At 40.7% G+C, this 22,442-nt stretch overlaps 1 protein-coding gene across 1 annotated transcript in view; it reads right to left on the bottom strand.

Moving 5' to 3' along the window:
- SYNRG (synergin gamma) overlaps positions 1-20,793 on the bottom strand; it is an 87,657-nt gene extending 66,864 nt beyond the window's left edge. Inside the window, 3 exon segments of the mRNA XM_070390501.1 lie at positions 9,775-9,893; positions 13,393-13,433; positions 20,637-20,793. Of these exon segments, the coding sequence (XP_070246602.1) occupies positions 9,775-9,893; positions 13,393-13,433; positions 20,637-20,713 (237 nt within the window). The 5' untranslated portion in view covers positions 20,714-20,793.
- Positions 20,794-22,442: the final 1,649 nt, after the last annotated feature.

Raw genomic sequence — 22,442 nt, 5'->3', positions numbered from 1 at the left:
AAGAACAACAGAGGCTCCACTCCACCAGATAAAGGCTCATCTTGGGTTAGAACACAAGACAGTAAGGCATGTACTGATGCAGGTATAGACACATACAGCAATGAGGCAAACGAAAGAGCTTAAAAACCAAAGAAAGCATGTGAAGAAATTAGGCATTACAGGAGTCATCTTAGATTTCAACAGGTACAGAATGGGCTACTGATAAATGATTTGGGGGATAACCGTCTATTCAAATAGAAAATAAAATTAGGCCCTTCAGCATCATACTGATACCTAAAGAACAATTCCAGGTAGGTTAAAGACCTATATACAAAAAATATAATTTGTTAATAAGAAAACACAGGAGAATATCAGTACTACCTCTGGGTTGGATTATGTCATAGATGAGACACAAAAAGCTCAAACCATAAAAGAAATGATTTATCCATCAGACTTAACTTCTACAAAACATGACACCATTGACAAAGTTAATAAATAAGCCTAAGTCTAGAAGGACATACTGACGGCACAAATAACCACAAAGGTTAGAATCCAGAATACATAATGAACACTTATACAGAGTGAAGTAAGTCAGAAAGAAAAGCAGCAATACAGTACACTAACGCACATATATGGAATTTAGAAAGATGGTAATGATGACCCTGTATGTGAGATAGCAAAAGAGACACAGATGTACAGAACAGTCTTTTGGACTCTGTGGGAGAGGGAGAGGATGAGATGATTTGGGAGAATGGCATTGAAACATGTATATTATCATAAGTGAAACAGATCGCCAGTCCAGGTTCGATGCATGAGACAGGGTGCTCAGGGCTGGTGCACTGGGACAACCCTGAGGGATGGGATGGGGAGGGAGGGGGGAGGGGGGTTCAGGATGGGGAACATGTGTACACCCATGGCTGTTTCATGTCCATGTATGGCAAAAATCATTACAATATTACAAAGTAATTAGCCTCCAATTAAAATAAATTTTTTAAAAAATCCATAAACTCAAAACAGAAAGCAAAAAATTGGGAGCAACTTAAGTGTCCATCAACAGAAGAATATATACATATATTTTCCTGCAACATAATACTACAGAGCAGGTGTGTGTGTGTCTATGTGCACGTGTGTGTGCACCTGGTCACGTCTGACTCTTTGCAACCCCACAGACTGTAGCCCGCCAGCTCCTCTGGAATTTTCCAGGCAAGAATACTGGAGTGGGTTGCCATTTCCTTCTCCAGGGGAACTTTGCAACCCAGGGATGGAACCCATGTCTTCTGTGTTTCCTGCACTGGCAGGTAGATTCTTTACCACTGTGCCAGCTGGGCAGCCCCAGCAGCTATATGAACACTTAAAAAAAACCTTTAAATAATACAGTTATAATTTTCTTCCTCTATTTACCCAGAGATTATCACTGTCATAAATTCACTTTTGTTTCCTTTCATTTCTGTATATGTTTATATAATTCATGAATGTCATAATCTCTAGGCTTTAAAATTTTACATGTGTTTCCTTCTGTATTTGACTTTTTTCACTTAACAATGGTTTTCTCCAAAGATTTATCCCAGTTATGGAATGATGCCGATGAAAAATAAAAACGGTGTTGGAAGAAATTAGTCATATATAAATAGAAACATAATCCATATTTCATGGATTGGCAAACTTAATATCGTTAAAATGTTAATATTACCCAAAGCAATCTACAAAAGAAATCCCTATAAAAATCCCAATGAGATTTTTGCAGCAATAAAAAAAATCCATCCTAAAATTCATACAGGATCTCAAGGGACCCTTAATAGCCAAACAGTCTTGAAAAAGAACAACAAAACTGGAGGATTCAAGCTTCCAGATCTCAAAACCTACCACCAAACTACAGCTATCAAAATAGTAATAGTACTGCCATAAAGCAGGCTTCCCTTTTGGTTCAGATGGTAAAGAATCCGCCTGCAATGCAGGAGACCTGGGTTCGATCCCTGGGATAGGAAAACCCCCTGGAGAAGGGAACGGCTACCCACTCCAGTATTCTGGCCTGGAAAATTCCATGGTCTGTATAATTCATGGGCTTGCGAAGAGTTGGACACGACTGAGCAACTTGCACTTCACTTTCACTGGCATAAAGTAAGACTGTTACAGAGCAGTGGAAAAGAACAGAAAGCCAGAAATAAACTCTTGTATATATGGTTCAAATGATTTTTGATGAAGGTGCTAAGACCTGGGTAAACGACAGTCTTTTTCAACAAATGGCGGTCATCAACAGAACTGGGCCCTCAGCCAACACCCTATACAAAAATTAACTCCAAATGGATCGTGAACCAAAATGTAAGACCTAGAACAATAAAACTCTTAGTAGAAAACACAGAACAGAAACTTCATAACACTGGATTTTGCAATGATTTCTTAAATATGACATCAGGCACAGTTAACAAAAGAATGAATAGACAACCTGGACTTCAAGAAAACGTTAAAAATGTGTATATTAAGAGACACAACCCACAGAGTAAAAAGGCAACCCACAGAATGGGAGTTAATATTTGCAAATCACATATATGATACGGGATTCATGTCCAAAATAAACAGGAAAGTCCTAAAACTCAACAACAAAAAACTCAATTCAAAAATGGGCAAAGAACTTGAACAGACATTTCTCCAAAGAAAGAGAAAGACTGTATGCTTCTATTTACATGAGGTACTTAGAGTAGTCAAAATCACAAAGACTTAAAGTATAAGGGTAGATGCATGGGGTTGGAGGGAGGGAAGAATGGGGAGTTATCGAACAATAAGGATAATTTTAGATTTACAAAATGAAGAGAGTTACAAGAATGGATGGTGGTAATGGCTGCATAACAATGTGAATATATTTAATACCACTAAACTGTACACTTAAAAATAGTTAACATGGTAAACTTTATGTGTATTTTACTGTAACAGTGTTGGAGAAAACATAGGAGGAATCATATTACACAGCTAACATAATCAAGACTAGCAGACACACGCATCAGTGGACTGGAACAGAGAACCTAGAAAAACACCCAGATAAACATGCCTAAGTGCTATGGTCGACTATGTCGCCACTCTGATCTTGAACTTCCAGCCTCTAGAACTGGGAAAACTAAATTTCTGTCGTTTATAAGCTATCCAATCTCTCATATTTTGTTACAGTAGCCTGAACAGACTAAAAAACAAGACAAAAACTGACAGAAAATATCTGCAAACCACACATCCAAAAAAGGGCTAGTATGCAGAATATATAAAGATCTCTTGACATTCAACAGTTGATAGCTTATGGTGAAAAGTGTCAGAATTTGTGGTCTCTGAAGGAGAAAATTTCATTCTGGGACCCAAAAGACACAGTGTCAGTCACTCAAGAGCTTTGTGTAGCAAAGTTTTATTACAGTGAAAGGACAGAGTGAGCCTCCACCAAGAGGCACTAAAAGCAGGTAGCAGAGTGCCTGCCTCACCAGTTGCAACCATGCATCATGTACTCTTCAACTGGCCGCTTGAAAAGATAAAAAACAACACTTCAAGGCTGTACAGATTCCATTAGACCCTTTCCCAAGGCATACATCCTTGAGATAACTTCAGTACAAGATTAGCCAGAAGGAACCTGTTCCAGGCAAGGTGTTTCTGGGTGAGATATATTGTTGCTGAGAAATAGGCTCCCAGGCAAGATTTGTTACAATTTTAATTATTAACATAGAGTCTAAGAAAAGCATTTCCACCAGTAAGACATTGTGCCTTGTGATCATTAGCTCCTAAAGAAAGGCCAGTTCTTGGGCAAGATACATTGTTGCACAAGGCTTAAGGAAAGCAAGAGGGAGAAAGTTCACCTCCTCCTTAAAGGGCCCCGGCCTGCCTAAGCTTTAACTCTCTCACAGTAAAATAACAAAAAAAATCCAACAAGAAAATGGACAGAAGATAGAAGCAGACACTTCTTCGAAGAGAATATAAAGACAGCAAGTAAGCACATGAAAATATGTCTAGCATCATTAAAGAAAAACCAATATGGAGGCCACACTCTGAATATGTCCCTAGGCCACAGGCTCACAGTCACATAACCAAATCATAACACTGTTCTGATTTCCCTGAAATGCTGCCTGACCTGAAACAAAACCTAAGCTTTCTTCATGTCAATGTGACATCACAGTATTCTACCTAATAAGCTACAAAAAAGTAAGCTTAGCAATGAAAAGGAAAGTAAATTTCGAGAAACTAATCACAGTAGAAAACAATGAATTCATTCATGTTTATAATAAATTGCTAGAATCACTTGTGGTTTGAGGTCTCCCTGTTCAGGAATAATTTGTTTCTTGCCCAATAAAATATCCATATCAAGTAAAGCTCCCTGAATTTTCTTTTGACATTAGTCACAAGGGAAATGCAAATTAAAATCATGAGATATCACAACACACCTATCAAATGGCTACAACAGAAAATAACACCAAATGCTAGCAAGGATGTAGAGAAACTGGATCACTCCTATATTGCCTGTGAGAATGTAAAAGGGTATAACCACTCTAGAAAATAGTTTAACAATTTCTTTAAAAACTAAACTTCCAAATACCATGCCATCTAGCATTCCTGGGCATTAATCCCAGAGAAATGAAGCCTTATGTTCAAAAACCTCTATCACAGCTAAAAAGTAAACCAGTCCAGAAGTCCTTCGGTGGGTGCATGGCTAAGCAGACAATAGCACCTCCAATAATGGAATACCACTCGATAACAACATGAAGGGAAATACTGACGCGTGCAACAACTCGGACGACTTTAGAGAGAGTTATGCAGAGCAAAAAGAGCCAATCTCAAAATGTTAGCGATTCAATTTAGCTAATGCTGAAATCATATAATTATAGAAATGGGGGACATACATATTAGTGATTGACAACAGTTAGGGGGGCATTAAGTGGGAGAGAAGTGAATTTGGTTACAAAATGGCAACATGAGGAGATCCCTGGGGTGGTGGATGCTCTGTATCTTGACTGTATCAAGGCCAACATCCAGCTGTGATATTACACTACCATTCTCCAAGCAGTTCCCACTGGGGGACTCTCTGTATTATTTCTTATATACACATGTACCTACTTTACCTCAAAATTAAAAAGTTTAACTAAAAATGGTTTACTGGCTCACACATTGTTCATCATATATTTCATTCTTACCTGAATACCTGAAATATTTTGAATATTAACCTCAAAACGTATTTGAAATCTTGTTAACTGTGTTCTTTTTATGAGTTCTGGGGAGTAGAGGGCTATGAGGCAACCAAAACTAATTTTCATCTTTGACTTTTATCTGTGTATCCTTCAAAGATTTAAGGGATGACTAAAGAATAAGAGGTATTCTTCATACACATCTGTGGTTGGTTAAGGCTATTAAGTTTGGAGGAAAAAGGTAAGATTTCTGTAAGTTTCTCCTTTAAGAATACTGAACAGATTCCAAGTAGCATATAATACCTGCCAGCAAGACTAAAGGTTATGGAAAAAGATTTTGGATTATCATTTTTTAAAATGTATTTATTTAGGCTGCACTGGGTCTTCACTGCTGCACATGGGCTTTCTCTAGTTGCAGCAAGCAGGGTCTACTCTTCTTTGCGGGATCTTCCTGGAGGAGGGATCAAACCCATGTTCCCTGTATTGGCAGGTGGATTCTTAACCACTGGACCAAAAGGGAAGTCTCTTTACTTTAAGATCATTTAGGAGCTCCTGATACTGAGGGAAATTATTTCCGTGGTATCAAATCTAGTAGTTCACTTATTTACTGTTGCTCTGTGTATTAGAGATCCTTACTGTGTTTTGGTTATTTCAAACTCTTTAACACATTTTTCAGATAATTACATAAGTCAGAAGGGGCTTCCCAGGTGGTGCAGTGGTAAAGAATCCACCTGCTAATGCAGGAGACGCGTGTTCAATACCTGGGTTGGGACGATCCCCTGGAGAAGGAAATGGTAACCTACTCCAGTATTCTTACCTGGAAAAATTCTATGGACAGAGAAGACTGAGGGCTATAGTCATGGGGTCACAACTGAGCAAACACACGTGCAATTCAGAAAACGGTATTTAGTGTGAAAATTGATTTTAAAATTGTATCCTTTGTTAAGATTTCAGCAGGAAGCTTCAGTTCAATTCAGTTGCTCAGTCGTGTCTGACTCTTTGCGACCCCATGAATCGCAGCACGCCAAGCCTCCCTGTCCATCACCAACTCCTGGAGTTCACTCAAACTAATGTCCATTGAGTCAGTGATGCCATCCAGCCATCTCATCCTGTCGTCCCCTGCTCCTCCTGCCCCCAATCCCTCCCAGCATCAGAGTCTTTTCCAATGAGTCAACTCTTCGCATGAAGTGGCCAAAGAACTGGAGTTTCAGCTTTAGCATCAGCCCTTCCAATGAACAACCAGGACTGAGTTCCTTTAGAATGGACTGGTTGGATCTCCTTGCAGTCTAAGGGACTCTCAAGAGTCTTCTCCAACACCACAGTTCAAAAGCATCAATTCTTCGGCGCTCAGCTTTCTTCACAGTCCAACTCTCACATCCATACATGACCACTGGAAAAACCATAGCCTTGACTAGATGGACCTTTGTTGGCAAAGTAATGTCTCTGCTTTTGAATATCTAGGTTGGTCATAACTTTCCTTCCAAGGAATAAGTGTCTTTTAATTTCATGGCTGCAATCATCATCCGCAGTGATTTTGGAGCCCCCCAAAATAAAGTCTGACACTGTTTCCCCATCTATTTGCCATGAAGTGATGGGACCAGATGCCATGATCTTCGTTTTCTGAATGTTGAGCTTTAAGCCAACTTTTTCACTCTCCTCTTTCAAGAGGCCCTTTAGTTCCTCCTCACTTTCTGCCATAAGGGTGGTGTCATCTGCATATCTGAGGTTATTGATATTTCTCCCAGAAATCTTGATTCCAGCTTGTGCTTCTTCCAGTCCAGCATTTCTCATGATGTACTCTGCATATAAGTTAAATAAGCAGGGTGACAATATACAGCCTTAACATACTCCTTTTCCTATTTGGAACCAGTCTGTTCTTCCATGTCCAGTTCTAACTGTTGCTTCCTGACCTGCATATAGGTTTCTCAAGAGGCAGGTCAGGTGGTCTGGTATTCCCATCTCTTTCAGAATTTTCCACAGTTTATTGTGATCCACACAGTCAAAGGCTTTGGCATAGTCAATAAAGCAGAAATAGATGTTTTTCTGGAACTCTCTTGCTTTGTTGATGATCCAGCAGATATTGGTAATTTGATCTCTGGTTCCTCTGCCTTTTCTAAAGCCAGCTTGAACATCTGGAAGTTCACGGTTCACGTATTGCTGAAGCAGGAAGCTTACTAAATCTTAATTAGAAACACATGGTATTCTTTGGTGGCCTGTTTACAATGACTTGCTGCCCTTACTATAAGAAGTTGGCACATCCCTCTGTGGTGTGCATTCCTCCTGGTAGACTCCCCATTGATGTTTGTTTGGGCCAAGTTACCTTTGTAAGCAGAAGTGTGATTGATAACTCCTACCTTTGACAGAAAGCTTTAAAAGACATCACAGGGTTTGGTCATCTCTTCTCATTTATGCCAGGAGTCTGGGATGTCCTAGGTAAAGGTCTCAGGATAAAGAACACAGAGCTGAGTCAGAGCCAGCTCATCCAAGGACAGGTATCTCAAATGAGAAATCTGTTTCTGTAAGTCATTGAGACTTAGGGATTTTTGTTTCTGCAGCATAACCTAGTGAAAGCTGAGTAACTTGAACTTAAACTCTACAAAAGCTTAATTCATTCCCATTTTCTTCCTAGTGGAGATGAATAAAGAATGACTTGGGGATTTCCCCAAGTGGTCCAGAGGTTAAGAATACACCTGCCAATGCAGGGGACACAGATTTAATCCCTGGTCCAAGAAGATTCCACATGCCACGGGGCAACTAAGCCCCTGTGCCCCAGCTACTGAGCACGCATGCCATAGAGCCCGTGCTCTGCAACAGGAGGAGCCACTGTGGTGAGAAGCCCATGCACCGCAACCAGAGAACAGCCCCAGCAGATGCAGCTGGAGAAAGCCCACACGCAGCAACGAAGACCCAGCACAGCCAAAACTTTTTAAAAGTAAATAAAATTAAAAAGAAAAGAATGATTTGGAAGTTTTCCTAAATCTTTACAGACAACATAGAAACTTTATTTGCTTAAATGACTTCAATGTGACAACAGTTTAAACTTAAATTCTGATTAACTCAACATTATTTATAAGTTATATACATGTGCTCTTGTACTAATATATATATAAAACATGCAGAAATAGAAAATTTTAAATAATTAGGTAAAAAAAGAAATATGTGGTACTTAAAATATTAGTAATACAAAATTCTTTTGCTCTGGTTTATTTGTGAATGATTTTTTCCCTTTTTTCTTTCTCCTTCTCCCTTTTAAAAAAATAATATAACACTTTTTTTGAATTCCACCAAAGATTTGACTCCTGGATTCAGTGTACTTGGTTTAAATGGATACCATGGCTGAAGATAGTTTACAAAAATATGGAAATCTAAATGGATATGGATAAAGCCCATTTCTTAGGCTGCACTTATTAAGTCATGATACTATCAATTTCACTCACCAATTCTAAACCAAAACAAAACAGAATTATTTGCTTTAATTGACACTACCTGCGATCATGACCAGTTACACAGGGACACATGTTCAGCATGACAGCAGGAAAATTCTCTTTAATTCCATTGCAACTCTCAGATTCCCATTTATGTCTCGTTTTACATGTTATTTTCACCCAACCCCTTGCTTTTGTTTTAAATTGTAAACCTACAGAAAACTTGAAAGAACACTATAAAATTAACACTTTGCTCTGTTTCTACACATCTATACTTTTTTTTGGTTGAGCCACTTACAGGTAAATTGTAGACATAATTTCCTTTTTTTTAAATGAAGAGAAAGTAAATACAAGGTTTATCTACTCCAACGAATAATAGCATCTAGCTAGTATTTAGTAATACTGTTTTGATTCACCATATTTATTTTTTGGTTATCCTCAAATGAGGTTTTCTATTTACTTAATAACAAAAGACTCCTTTAAGAAGTTTTTAAAAACATAACAAATTAAAAATGTTAATTAAATAATACATGGCAAAAAAAAAAAAAGCCCACTCCTGTAATCAAGACAGTGGAGTAGAAGGACATGTGCTCATCTTCTCCTGCAAGAGCACTAAAAATACAAATACCTGCTGAACAACCATTGACAGGAGGATGTTGTAACCCACCAAAAAAAGAATAGCCCATGGCCAAGGACAAAGGAAAAGCCGCAAGTAGGAGGGGCACAATCACATTAAAATCAAATCCCATACTTGCCAGGTGGGCGACCCACAAACTGGAGAGCAATAATGCCAAAGAAGGTATCGCACGGTTGCAAAGCTTCTAGGCCCCACATCAGACTTCCCAACCTGAGGATCCAGCAAAGGGACAGGGAACCCCCAGGGAATCTGACTCTGGACAGTGGGATTTGATTACAGAACTTCCACAGGACTCGGCAAAACAGAGACTCTCGGAGGGCACAAACAAACCTTGTGCGCACCAGGACCCAGCGGAAAGGAACAGTGACCCCATAAGACTGAGCCAGACCTGCCTGGGGGCGTTTGAGGATCTCCCCGTGGAGGCGTGGGTTGGGGCAGTGGCATATATTCACTTTATTTCAAAGGAAGCCACCTAAGATGCAGACCACACTTATTTCTAAATACAACATTAAGCTCCGAGTATGTAGCTTGGTATATAGACAATTAACAATAACTTTGTAAACACTGGCTAAGAAGAGGCAAGTACCTGCATAGTAATAGGTCCCTGGGACATCTGAGAACTGTAATTCATCCCTATCATGCCTTGCATGTTAGGCTGCATGACAGAGACCATAGGAAATCCTTGCTGCTGCATCGGCATCAGACCTGCTGAAAAACAAAGATATTGTTAAGGTCGAAAGTAAGCACTTTACTTTCTTAAAACTCTAAGTACCTAAAGGACTTGTTTCTTGGGAAGTGGCAGAGTAGAGAGGAAAAGGCATAGGCTCTGGTGTGAGACAGACTTGCTTTAAATTCCAGGTCCATGAGTTACTTAGCTTTGTTATCTTGGGCAAGCTAACAAAACTTCATCTGTAAAATGAAGATAATAATACTTGTACAGAATTTTTGCACATACTTAAAAAATACACAACATGACCTATCTGGCCTTCAAGACGACCCCCAGGGATCTCTATCTCTTGGCATTCATGTCCTTGTCCTTCCCTCCCACACTGAATAGGGTTGACCAGTATAAGCAATGGGATGCTGTGGAAACGAGGCTTGTTCTCAGTAACTGTGCAGCTTCATCCTTGTTCTCTGGGATCAGCTGTTGGGAAAGCCACTGCCACATCACGAGAATACTCAAGCAGTCCTATGGAGAATGGAGAATCCATGTGGCAAGAACTGAGACCTACTGCCAAAAGGCAGCACAAATTTGCCATCTATGTGAATGAGCCATCTCATCAAACCTTTAGATGACTCCAGTCCTAGCTGACATCTTTACTGCAATCTCCTTGGTCCTGGGCCAGAACCACCCAGTGAGGTTACTCCCAGATACCTGACTCACAGATACAGCGTGGTTTACTATTTTAATAGTAAACTGTTTAAGTTTTGGGGTAATTTTCTATGCAGCAGCAAATAACTAGTAGTTAAGAGTTAACATTAATTAAGCTTCTTTTAATACAAAAGTAGGTTAAGAGCATGAACTTCTGAAGCCAACTAAAAATATCACTTGCTAGGTTTGGGACCTTGGGCAAACTTGCTTAACTTCTTTCTGTACCTCGGTTTCACATTCACAAGACTGTTTAATACCTAATATGCTTAAAGAATTGGTACTTCTCTTCTCTTTCCTTATATGGTTAATATAACACCACAAAACAGCCACTGGCATGCAAAGTATATAATGGATGAAAGTATGATTTATCGTATGGTACCTCCCAAACTTTTCCAAAGAAGTAGTCCCAAGAGGACAATGAAAACTACATTCCTCCAGGGATTTAATAAATACTAAATGTCTACTATTTTGGCACAGTTCTAAATACTTGGTATGCAACAGAGAATAAAACAAAATCCCTACATAGCCTGAACACAAATTTCATCCTAATTTTATACTGTACCACAGATCACATCCATGCTAGTTCTAGTATAAGGATTAAAAGAATCAAATTTTGATTAAAAAAAATTAAAGGTCTGGTAAAGCGAAGAGTTGACTCATTGGAAAAGACTCTGATGCTTAGAGGGATTGGGGGCAGGAGGAGAAGGGGACAACAGAGGATGAGATGGCTGGATGGCATCACCGACTCGGTGAAGATGGGTTTGGTTGGCTCCGGGAGTTGGTGATGGACAGGGAGGCCTGGCATGCTGCGATTCACGGGGTCGCAAAGAGTTGGACAAGACTGAGTGACTGAACTGAACTGAAAGTCTACCATGTTTATCTAGTGAATTTTGTGTACCTTCAAGGTATTTACAGAGTTTAGTATCAGAAGCATGGATATTACATTTGAGGTAACACCGATCAGTGGCAAGTTATTCACTTATATTAATCATTTATTCAAATATTTGAAGCCCTACTCTACGTCAGGCACCATTCTAGGTACACAGTTTTGGACAAAGCCAGGTCTTTACTCTCATGGAACATACACTGTAACTGGGGTAGATAATAAAAAGAAATAAGTGAACATCAGGTGAGGGTAAGGGGTAAAGAGAGTCAGGGAGAGAAGTGGCTGCCATTTCATAGTCAGAAGAGGTTTCACCAAAAGGATGGCATTTAAGCAAAGACTTGAAAGAGTAAGGGATCACTCCATCATGCACAATGAGAATGCAGAGACTGGATATAGCACAGGAGGATGTTATCCCTCTGATGCCTTTGGAGCTACAGTTTTATTTATTTTCATAATTTTATTTAAGTCCTGAACAGGTAACTCAAAGATATGGCATGACATCTAAAGCCACAGAAGTATAAACAGTTGAAAAACAAGTCTTGTTTCTCTTCTGTCTCCCATTCACTTTGGTGGCCACTCTTCTTGTCAGTTCCTTGTATAGGCTTTCAGAAATAACCCATGTGTAATTTAAAGCCTTCAAAAGATCAAAAAGTCCACTCTAACACACTCCATTAAAAAAAAAAAAAAAAAAAACAACCCTCAAAAACAGCTGCAAATTCCAGAAAAAAAAAATATCAGGCAACCTTGTGGGCTCTATCCTTGTCCTGTTCCTTTGCTTCATATGTAGATTTTTACTTGAAAGTTTATAAAAATGCAAAATTAGGAGCCACAAAAATAAACACAAAACGCTGTGATGTCTTCCTAAACAACAACAGACCTCCAACCACTTGATCCAAATCTAGGACACATCTAATTACAGAGAGCTTAAATAATGAATAAGCGTGAGCAAGAATACAACTGACCCTTGGAAAAATTTACCTGAAACTCAGCCTCCATCACTGATTATGAATGGAGACACTGACCACCTGCTACTGAGCTGCTCCTTGTCATTTATCTCTACTGGTGACCTGGGAGTCTCTGTTTCTGTAGCAGGCCTACCATAACCGGTCAACACTGGCTTTGTGAGAAGGGCCAGTTTTCAGAGAGGCTTGGACTGTGGAGAGGAAGTGCATACACAGGAGTGGGAGAAGTGAGAAGACAGACAAGCATATTCTTCTGTCGATGTTCTGTCCCAGTGGTACAGAGAGATGAGCTGAGATTATACCCCTTCACTACTGTTGCCTTGAAGACAAAGCTAGAATAGATATTGGTGGGCCCTTGTCTGAAACTGAAAGAGAAGGAATATACCTAGCAGAGAAACTGCTAGAAATAAGAGAGACTTAAAATAGTTTAAACAGAAGCAGAATATGTGATAACTTATGTACATGATTATAGTAAGATCAAATTCATATACAGAAAACATAGGCTAAAACAACTAAAGAGGTTCATTTTTTCATTCCATAAGCAGCTATAAAAGACCTGATTATTTCCTATCAGCATGCTGGGTGCTGGAGATACTCATGAGCATAAGGCAGACACAGCCCTTGCCCCACAGAGCTAACAATCTAGAAGACAGGAGAAAGCTGGCATTCAGAGAACTACAATTCATTTCATTGTTGTCACTTGTTTCTTTAATACTCCTGTCTTAAAAGTCTCCTTCATCTCTGAGGTTAAATAACAACCTGCTGATTTGATATTTAAATAAGTTTGGGAGGAATGAGGAATAATTTTTCTTATTCCCCAGATTACCCAATTTTTGAGAAATTCTAGGAGTAAGCTGTCAGGTTCAAGACAATAAGAAAATTTGACTCTATTTGGCAGCAACAGAACTTTTTTTACTCATTTAATCCCCAAGTTCAGAAACAAATAGTGAAAAATGAAAGCTGACAACATAAACGTTCACATACCTTGAGGGGGTCTTAATCCACTGGCAACTGGAAACATGAAGCTGAAAACAGAACAAAGATACATCAGGACTGGGACTTCCCTGGTGGTCCAGTGGCTGAGAATCTGCCTTGCAATGCACGGGATGCGGGTTTGATCCCTGGCTGCAGAACAAAGACCCCACACGCCTAGGGGCAACTAAGCCTGCCTATCCCAGCTACTGAACCAGCATGTCGCAACCGAGACTCGATGCAGCCAAATAAATAATATTTTTAAAAAATATATGAGGATCTTCCTAGTGCAAAGATTTCAGATAAAACGTAACATTTTACATAAGTAAAACTGTAACCAGGGCCCTGGTATCTGTTCCACGGTATAATAAAGTATTGAATTATCCACCATCAAAACAGGTTGAGCATCCATAGTATGCATGACAGTCAGCAGGTTAGCCAAGGGGGAAAATTTTGAACCAGAAGAGATAAGACTTTGAAACTGATCCTGCTTCTGTCGCTGTGTGACTCCCCTGGATTCCGATCTCTCCATCCATAAAATGAGAGGGCTGGATTAGATTCAATTCAGTGAACATTTATTGGGTGCCTATTACACAAAAGGCCTGAATGAGCTCAGGCTTGCTGAAGACACAGATGCAGGAAAATAACTTTTAACATAGGATAGACTGTACTAGGGCCTGTGAGAGGGCCAGAATACTAACAGAAATGAGAAGAAAACAGACTAATTGGATGGGTTAAATCTTGGGAACGTTTCTGGAGGTGCCTCTCGAGCTATATCATAAAAGAAAGGCACACTATACAGCAAGTTTGAACAGAAGTTCAGAGGCCGAAGCTGAAGCACGTTCAGAAAAATGATTTAAGGCTGAATACAAGACACAGGATTGGAAAAGTAAGCAGACTGGAGAAGGCCTTTAAAATGTCTGATTTTGAAGAGTACATAAAGTCAGATTTTTAAGAATTGTGGTAAAATATACATAATATAAAACTTTACCATTTTAACCATTTTTAAGTGTATAGTTCAATGGCATTATGATGTTGTACAACCACCAAGATCCATTTCCACAACTTTTTCACCATCACAAACAGAAACTCTGTAGCCATTAAACAATAACTCCCCATTACTCTCTCCCCCCTTCAACCCCTGGTAACCACTATTCTACTTTTTGGTTTGATGAATTTGTCTCATCTAGCCACCTTAGATGGAACCATACAGTACTAGTCCTTTTGCATCTGGCTTGTTTCACTTAGCATAACATTTTCAGGTTCATTGAGTTGTAGCACGTGTCAGAATTTCATTCCCTTTTATGGCTGAGTAATATTCCATTGTTTGTACTTACCACATGTTGCTTATCCAACTCATCTGTTGATGGACAGTGGATTGGCTGTTGTGAATAATGCTGTTATGAACATTGATGTATGAGTATTTCTTGGAGTCCCTCTTTCAATTCTTTTGGGTCTCTCCCTAGGAGTGGAGTTGCTGGGCCACATAGTAATTCTCTGGTTACTTTTTGAAAAACTGCTTGTTTTCCACAGCAGCTGTGCCATTTTACATTCCCAATGGACCAGGTGGAGGTTCCACATTCTCCACCAACACTTATTTTCTGGATTTTTGTTTGTTTATGATAGTTATCCTAATGAGTGTGAAGGACTACCTCATTGTGATTTGGATGTACATCACCCTGATGTCAGAGGTTCTCAGCAGAGAAATGATCAGGAATGTGCTGTACATTTCTCTGGTAATGGGGTATGCAGAGAAGACTTGAAGTAAGAAGAAATAGCTAAAGAAACTATTAAAGTAATCTTAATAAGAAAGGGGCCATAACCAGAGTAGAAGGAATGGAAAAGAAGAGATGAATGAAAGTTATTTAAAAGGAAGAATCAACAGGACTTAGCAACTACCTGGATGGACAAACAGTATTGAAAAAGCTGAAAGAACTGAAGATGCCTCTGAAATTTGGGGCCTGAGTGACTACAAGGATGGTGACACTGTTCACTGCAGACAGGAACCCAATGTTAGCAGGTGTGGGGAGCAAGGTGCTAGGAAGGTGTCCACAAGGAGCATTCTAACAGGCAATCAGAGAAGTTACGCCAGAGCAAGAGAAGGGTCTGCATCAATCTAGCTAGGCTCTTTTCTTTATGTTTTGGCCACACTTTGTGGCATGTGGGATCTTAGTTCTCTGACTAGGAATCAAATCCGTGCTCCCTGAAGTGGAAGTACAGAGTCCAGTGATTAAGTAGGAAGTCCCCTAGGCTCTTTTAAATAAAGGTAAAAAGAGAAAAAAAGATAAGGTCTGGTTGTGGATGAAGGAGTCAAGGGGATGTGTATACATAGTTAGAAGACAACAAAAGGCAACCCTGGAGAATTCTTAGTGAAAACTGTGTAGGGAATGGCCACTGAGAACCAAGGAAATTGATTATAGCTGAAAGTTATAACTGGGGTAGGACCACATTTAAGGAAGGAGTTACCAGTGTCTCATGCTATAGAGAAGTTGATAAGAATGGGGGTTAATAAAGATTGCTGTTTTTAAAAATGATGATCTTTGAGTGAGCAGTTTCATCACAGGATACAGGAGCTGCAGAGATAAAGATTTAGGATACCAAAGATATAATTAGAGACTGAGAAACAAGGTTTTTGAGAGGATAGGATTAACACAGCAAAAGGATGAAGGATTTCTTTGAGACCAGAGGGAAAGAAAATGGGACAAATACAGAAGAAGAAAAAATCTGAGTGGGAAAAGTCCTTAAATCTGGAAGATAAGAATCTGAAGGGGATTTCTGAGAGTCTTTATAGGCACATAGTGAGATCCAGGAATATTATGCCAAATTTAGGTGTCTTTGCATTTTTTTATTGTACAACACCCCCCTTGACCAGGAAAAGGCCTAAAACCCAAACTGCAGAGTCTTGTAACTTTAAAATACTTTGATCAAGAACTTTTTTGGTAAGGTGGTTTACAAATTTCTAGTTGGACAGCTATCAGTTACATGTCATTTACAGCCTTGTAGAGGATCTGAAACACTCACAAATCCTGCTGACAAGTGGGCCTGCACCCAAAGAGAGGCCTGAACAGTGAACAGCTTTTCTGAATAGCACACAAAATTTATTAGCTAAGCAATGTGTTAACTGGATAACATGTTTAAACTGCAAGTTGAAATTTCGTAGGACTCAGTTTTTTTTAAAGTTAATCACACACTAAAAAAAAAAAAAGATTTATAAACTGAGGAGCAATGCATTTAAGTAGTCAACATGTTGAGACTTCAAAATCAGTTTTAAAGATTATAGACCTATAAAGGTTACTTTGAAAACATACACAAAAACTAAATTAAGGGTATTACTAGATAAAGAAGACGTAGTACATAATTACAATGGAATATCACTTGGCAATAAAAGAGAACAGAACTGGGTCATTTGAAGAGACCTGAATGGACCTACAGACTGTCACACAGAGTAAAGTAAGTCAGAAAGAGAAAAACAAATATCGTATATTAATGCATATATGTATTAGGAAATACATATATATATACTAGGAAAACAATACAGATGATCTTATTTGCCAAACAGAAATAGAGACACAGGCATAGAGAACAAAGGTATGAAGCCCAAGGGGGAGAAGGGGAGCGGTGGAGGAATTGAGAGATAAGGATGATGTATCTACACTACTGATACTATACACTATATACATACTACATATCTATGAGAACCTGCTGCCTAGTTCAGGGAGCCCTGTTCAGTACTCTGTGGTGACCTAAATAGGACAGAAATCCAAGAAAGACGGGGCATATGTATATGTATAGCTGATTCACTTTGCCGTACAATAGAAACTGACATAAAACTGTAAAGCAACTACATTTTAACAAAAATTAATAAAAATAAGACTATTATTGACAAACATGACTTACTCCAATAATTATACAACAACCCAAACTACCTACTGACCTATGTACCACTCATAAGACTCTCTGAAATGTTTAGACCACTAACAGCCACCATACTTAAAGACTGGTAAGATACTGATAAAGACAGCAAAAGCTTGGCCAAAAACTGGGCAGCAAGATGACAAGCAATTTGACTTCAAAGATGAAACCACTGTGCGTCACTTGTGTCCTGGTATGAAAGCGGCACTGTGAGCTCTATTCGTCACATGCCTATCTCATTCATCCACTTTCAGCTATCTTCGTGACTAATCCAGATCAGCCTTTCCTTCTCTCTGAAGCCTGGACACAACAAGACCTCCCAATGGATCTCCCCACCGGCAGACGCTATGGCTTCTAATGCAGTTCATGTAGCACAGGTGAGGCGCATCTCCCTAAAGGACCATTTGATAAGGCTGCATGTGTGCATGCTAAGTCGCTTCAGTCATGTCTGACTCTGTTAAGACCCCATGGACTGTAGCCCTCCAGGCTCCTCTGTCCATGGGATTCTCCAGGCAAGAATACTGGAGTGGGTTGCATGCCCTCCTGCAGGGGATCTTCCCAACCCAGGGATCGAACCCACATCTCTTACATCTCCTGCACTGCCAGGCGGGTTCTTTACCACTAGCGCCACCTGGGAAGCCCTTGATAAGGCTGCTCCTGGGATTAAAACAATGTAGTGATTCCTCCTTAAATCAAATTTCCTTAGTTTATATTCAGGGCCCGCTCCAGTTGGACCAGAATTTTTTCAGTTTTCTCTCACAACTCTTCTCTCCCACTCAGTGCCACAGTCCACCATCCAGCCTACCTGCTGTCCCCTACTGTTCACTAGGCCTTCCCATCTCCATGACAATCTCTTGACCCTTTCCTCTTCCTCAAAATGAAAGAAAGAGAAATTGCTCAGTCCTGTCCAACTCTTTGCGACCCTGTGGACTGTAGCCCACCAGGCTCCTCCGTCCATGGCATTCTCCAGGCAAGGATACTGGAGCGGGTTGCCATTTCCTTCTCCAGGGGATCTTCCGGATCCAGGGATCAAACCCAGGTCTCCCGCATTGCAGGCAGCTTTAACCTCTGAGCCACCAGGGCAGACCCCTCCTCAAAGTGAGGCCCAGCTGAAATAGCTCTTGTTTGCCTCCAATGATGCTTGAATCCACAAATATTTATAGAATGTTTTCTGTGTGTACAATGTACTATACTGTGGAAGATAAAAAGATGAGGAGGCCCTTAAGGAGCTTATAAATGCAAGAAATGGACAAGCTTACTAATGATACTATCCCAGAAGGATACAGACTAACCAAGATTTTTCAACTTTTTTTTTTTTCCCCTAGAATACTTGACTTAAAAAATGCTTTTTTACTTCTCATCTCTTGGACAAATTTTGCCCTTTACACAACTCTACAATTTATTCCAAGTAGCCCATTCAGGATACCAGTCAAAAGTAGGCTAACATTAGTAAAGGTGGAAAATGCCAGTGCTTTTTGCTTCGCTTCTTAGCAGACAGACAAGTACCTAAGAAATACAGTAAATTATGGTTAATGTATTTCCTCTATTAAAAGCTGAAAGAGACCACCTGGTTCTTTTTCTTTTTCCCTAAAATATACTTAGGTCGCAGCCATAATGTTAGCTTCTTCAGCCCTCACCACTGGTCTCTAAAAACTGTCCACTTTTTAAATTAAGCATAGTTTCTCAGCCTCAGAAAATCTCCAATGCAGGGAATACTTACCACACATTTTTCAATATAAAATTGAGTTATTCTCTCATATATCCTCGTTTAATAATGCAACATTACTACAACCAAATTTTAAATAGAAAACAAAAATTTTAAAGTTCTAATTTCTATCACAATTAAGGCCATATTTAGGGGAAAAAAAAAAACTGTGCTCATGTTAAACTACTACAGACTAAAGGAAACGATCCACTCAACTTTCTACACCAAAGATGCCTTCATCTGTTTTGAAAACAAAAACAAACCCCAAATGAAAAACATCCCCCTCAAAAAAAAACAACAAAAACCCCCAAACCTGTGTCTAGAATGCCAAATTCTTTTAAGTTTATATTTCCCCAGAACTTGGTGCCATGATTCATCATATACTTGATCAAATTAATGCCCCTCAAAAAATGTCCTGATGTTCAGAAAAGAGATTTACGTATTTGTCTTCTCCAGCCAGTAATGACTTATGCTAAAAAAAAAAAAACCAAATATGCTGAAAAACTAATGCAACAGTGAAAATCTGAAAACAAAAGGGAAAAAAGGCAGTCTTAAATCTAAAGGTGTAGAGAAAATGAAAGATGGAGTCACACACAGGTGGTTTATTTAACAGCAACTGCTTCTTTTTTCTGGCACATATATATATGTATATTACAAGCACCTGCAGGAGGTGATGACTTTAAAGACTTCACACTGTGGTATTCATGACTCCAAAATTAAAACCCTGCATATCAAAAAACTAACACTTGGTTTTCCAAAAATAATTTGGGATGCTTAAGATAAAGAACTAAATTTATCTCCAAATGTGTATGAACCTCGGGTTGGCTAGCAAAACAAAGTCAGACTAGGTCATTAACAGAAGTGGGATATAAACTTCACAGAATCAAGCATTTCCTCAAATGGTAAACTTGCCAGGTTGCACTCATTCATTTCTTTTATCCTTCTGGATATGGGAAGCACTGGCGATTAGCAGCTGAAATATGACAGAGAAAGCAAATTTGTTTAAGGATTAAGTAAAAGTCTGGAAGCTTTGTCCTGATAACTGCCTACGTGCTGTTCAACAGTGAATTGGTGTTTATTGAGGAGACAGGTGTTAAGAATTACCTCTACAAGAGCTCTTTAGCAAATGCAAAGGTCTTCAGGTTTTCCTGTTTCTGGTATGTTAAGGAAGTAAAAGGACAAGACGGTGAAAGACGAAGTGTGCAAAGAGACACACACACATATATCTTGGAAACACCTGTCCAGCTCTGTGAAAAGATCTTTCCGAGCCCCTGGTGAAGCCCTGGGAAAGGGAAGTCTTTGGCAGCTTCAGATACAGCCGGGCTAGAAGCGAGGCGTCGAGGTCCCTCCTTGACCCACCCGGCCGGCTGCCAACCGCGCCAAAGGGACCCTCGCCTCCTCCCCGTCTCCTCCCCGCTCGGCCCCAGAGCACCCGAGTGTAGAGGACAGGAGTCCGGCGCCCAGGCTCCATCCGCCCCTTCGGCCCCGGTTACCGGAGGACGACCCTTCTCCCGCAGCCCTAGTTTCCAGGGAACAGGGGTCGGCGCGGGCGAAAACCGCCATAACCGCCGACCACCCGTCGCCGGTGCGGGGCCCCTGCGTCGGCGGGGCGCGTCCTGGTCCAGCTCCTCACACCCACCTGCCTCCCCCGGCGGCCCCTGTGCCGGCTCCCGCGGCCCCGCCGCCGCCAGCTCCACTTCCCGGCCGCAGCGCCATCTTGCTCCGGGCCCGCCGCCGCCACCTTCCCAGCAGCTGTCAGCTCCCGACAGCCACTTCCGGGGCGAACGCCAGGCCCCACCTTGCCGCGGCCTAGGGCGACAGGGCGGGGCCGCGGGCCCACGTGACCCTCAGCGCCTGGGGGAGGGGCCGCGCCACCTCGTCACGTGACCCGGCCGCCGAAGAGGGGACTCCGGGTGCAATTCTGGTTCGGGGAGACTGGCGGGGCGGTCTGGGCCCAGTTTTAAGGGAGCTGATTCGTTCTCTGGGAAGACTTTGTGGAGGACACAGCTGTCCGAGCTGCAGGGAGTCGTCGTTCCTGCGTTTGAAAAACCATCATCTTGGTTAATGGAAATAGAAAGAGTCCAGTTTGAAAAACTGGATGGTGGGTACACGGGTGTTCTTTAATTGCTACTTTTTACACAAAGGATAGATGGAGGCTGAATGCCCCTTTGATAGCTTCACAACGTCCATTAGTGATGAGCTCTACTTTTCCCCTGCAACTTGGAAGATTTTTTTTGGCACCTGTCCTAGAAGCTGAAGCTGTTTAGTCACCTGGTTTCCGCGTTTTCTTTTACTTACAATCAGGGCCAAAACGGTGGTGCATGGGAAGGTTTATTGCACCTAACCTATCTGAGCATATTTTTACTGTGATTGTTTTCCTTGTCAAACTACTGTAAGAAAATGTAGAAGTTGAATGTAAACTTTTTCAAGCCTTGAGGTAGCGTTTGCTTATTAGCAAGTAACGGGTTTGTCGGGTTGAAGGAATTACAAGTTGGAATCAAGATTGCGGGTGGGGATATCGACAACCTCAGATATGCAAATGATTGACAGAAAGTGAAGAAAAACTAGAGCCTCTTGATGAGGGCGAAAGAGGAGTGAAAAAGCTGGCTTGAAACTCAACATGAAAACAACTAAGGTCAGAACATCCAGCCCCATCACTTCAGGGCAAACAGAAGGGTAAAAGGGGAAAGTGACAGATTTTCTTGGGCTCCAAAATCACTACGGACAGTGCGGAAGGTAGCGGCAGTCATGAAATTAAAGGACGCTTGCTGCTTGGAAGGAAATCTATGACAAACATAGACAGTGTAAAAAGCAGAGACTTCACTTTGCCGACAAAGGTTAGTGTACTCAAAGCTGTCGTTTTTCAAATAGTCATGTACGGGTGTGAGTTGGACTATAAAGAAGGCTGAGCACCGAAGAAGTGATTCGTTCCAAGTGTGGTGCTGGAGAACTCTTCAGAGTCCCTTGGCTGTAAGGAGATCAAACTAGTCAATCCCCAAGGAAATCAATCCTGAATATTCATTGGAAAGACTAATGCTAAAGCTCCAATACTTTGGCTCCCTGATGCGAAGAGCTGAGTCATTGCAAAAGGCTCTGCAGCTGGGAAAGAGTAAAGGCAAAGGGAGACGGGGGCAGCGGAGGATGAGATGATTAGACAGCATCACCCAGTGGACATCAATCTGAGCAAACTCTGGGAGATAGTGGAGGACAGGGGAGCCTGGCATGCTGCAGTCCTTGGGATTGCAGAATCAGACACACTTAGCCACTGAACAAGTAATATTATAGTTAGCTTTATCTTTTACTCTTGCTTCAGGGCTTTTACAGGGAGACAGTTCATAATAATAGTTATCCTTTATTGGGCACAAATCACTGGTTAGAAACTTTACTGTTTCAAATCCTCAGTGTCCCTAAGAGTTACTATTGGCATTTCAGATAAAAAAACAAG

Source organism: Bos mutus, chromosome 19 (genome assembly GCF_027580195.1).
Source record: "Bos mutus isolate GX-2022 chromosome 19, NWIPB_WYAK_1.1, whole genome shotgun sequence".
NCBI lineage: Eukaryota > Metazoa > Chordata > Mammalia > Artiodactyla > Bovidae > Bos > Bos mutus.
Note: the sequence above shows the minus strand (reverse complement) of the source record. Positions and strands in the feature narration are given on the sequence as shown.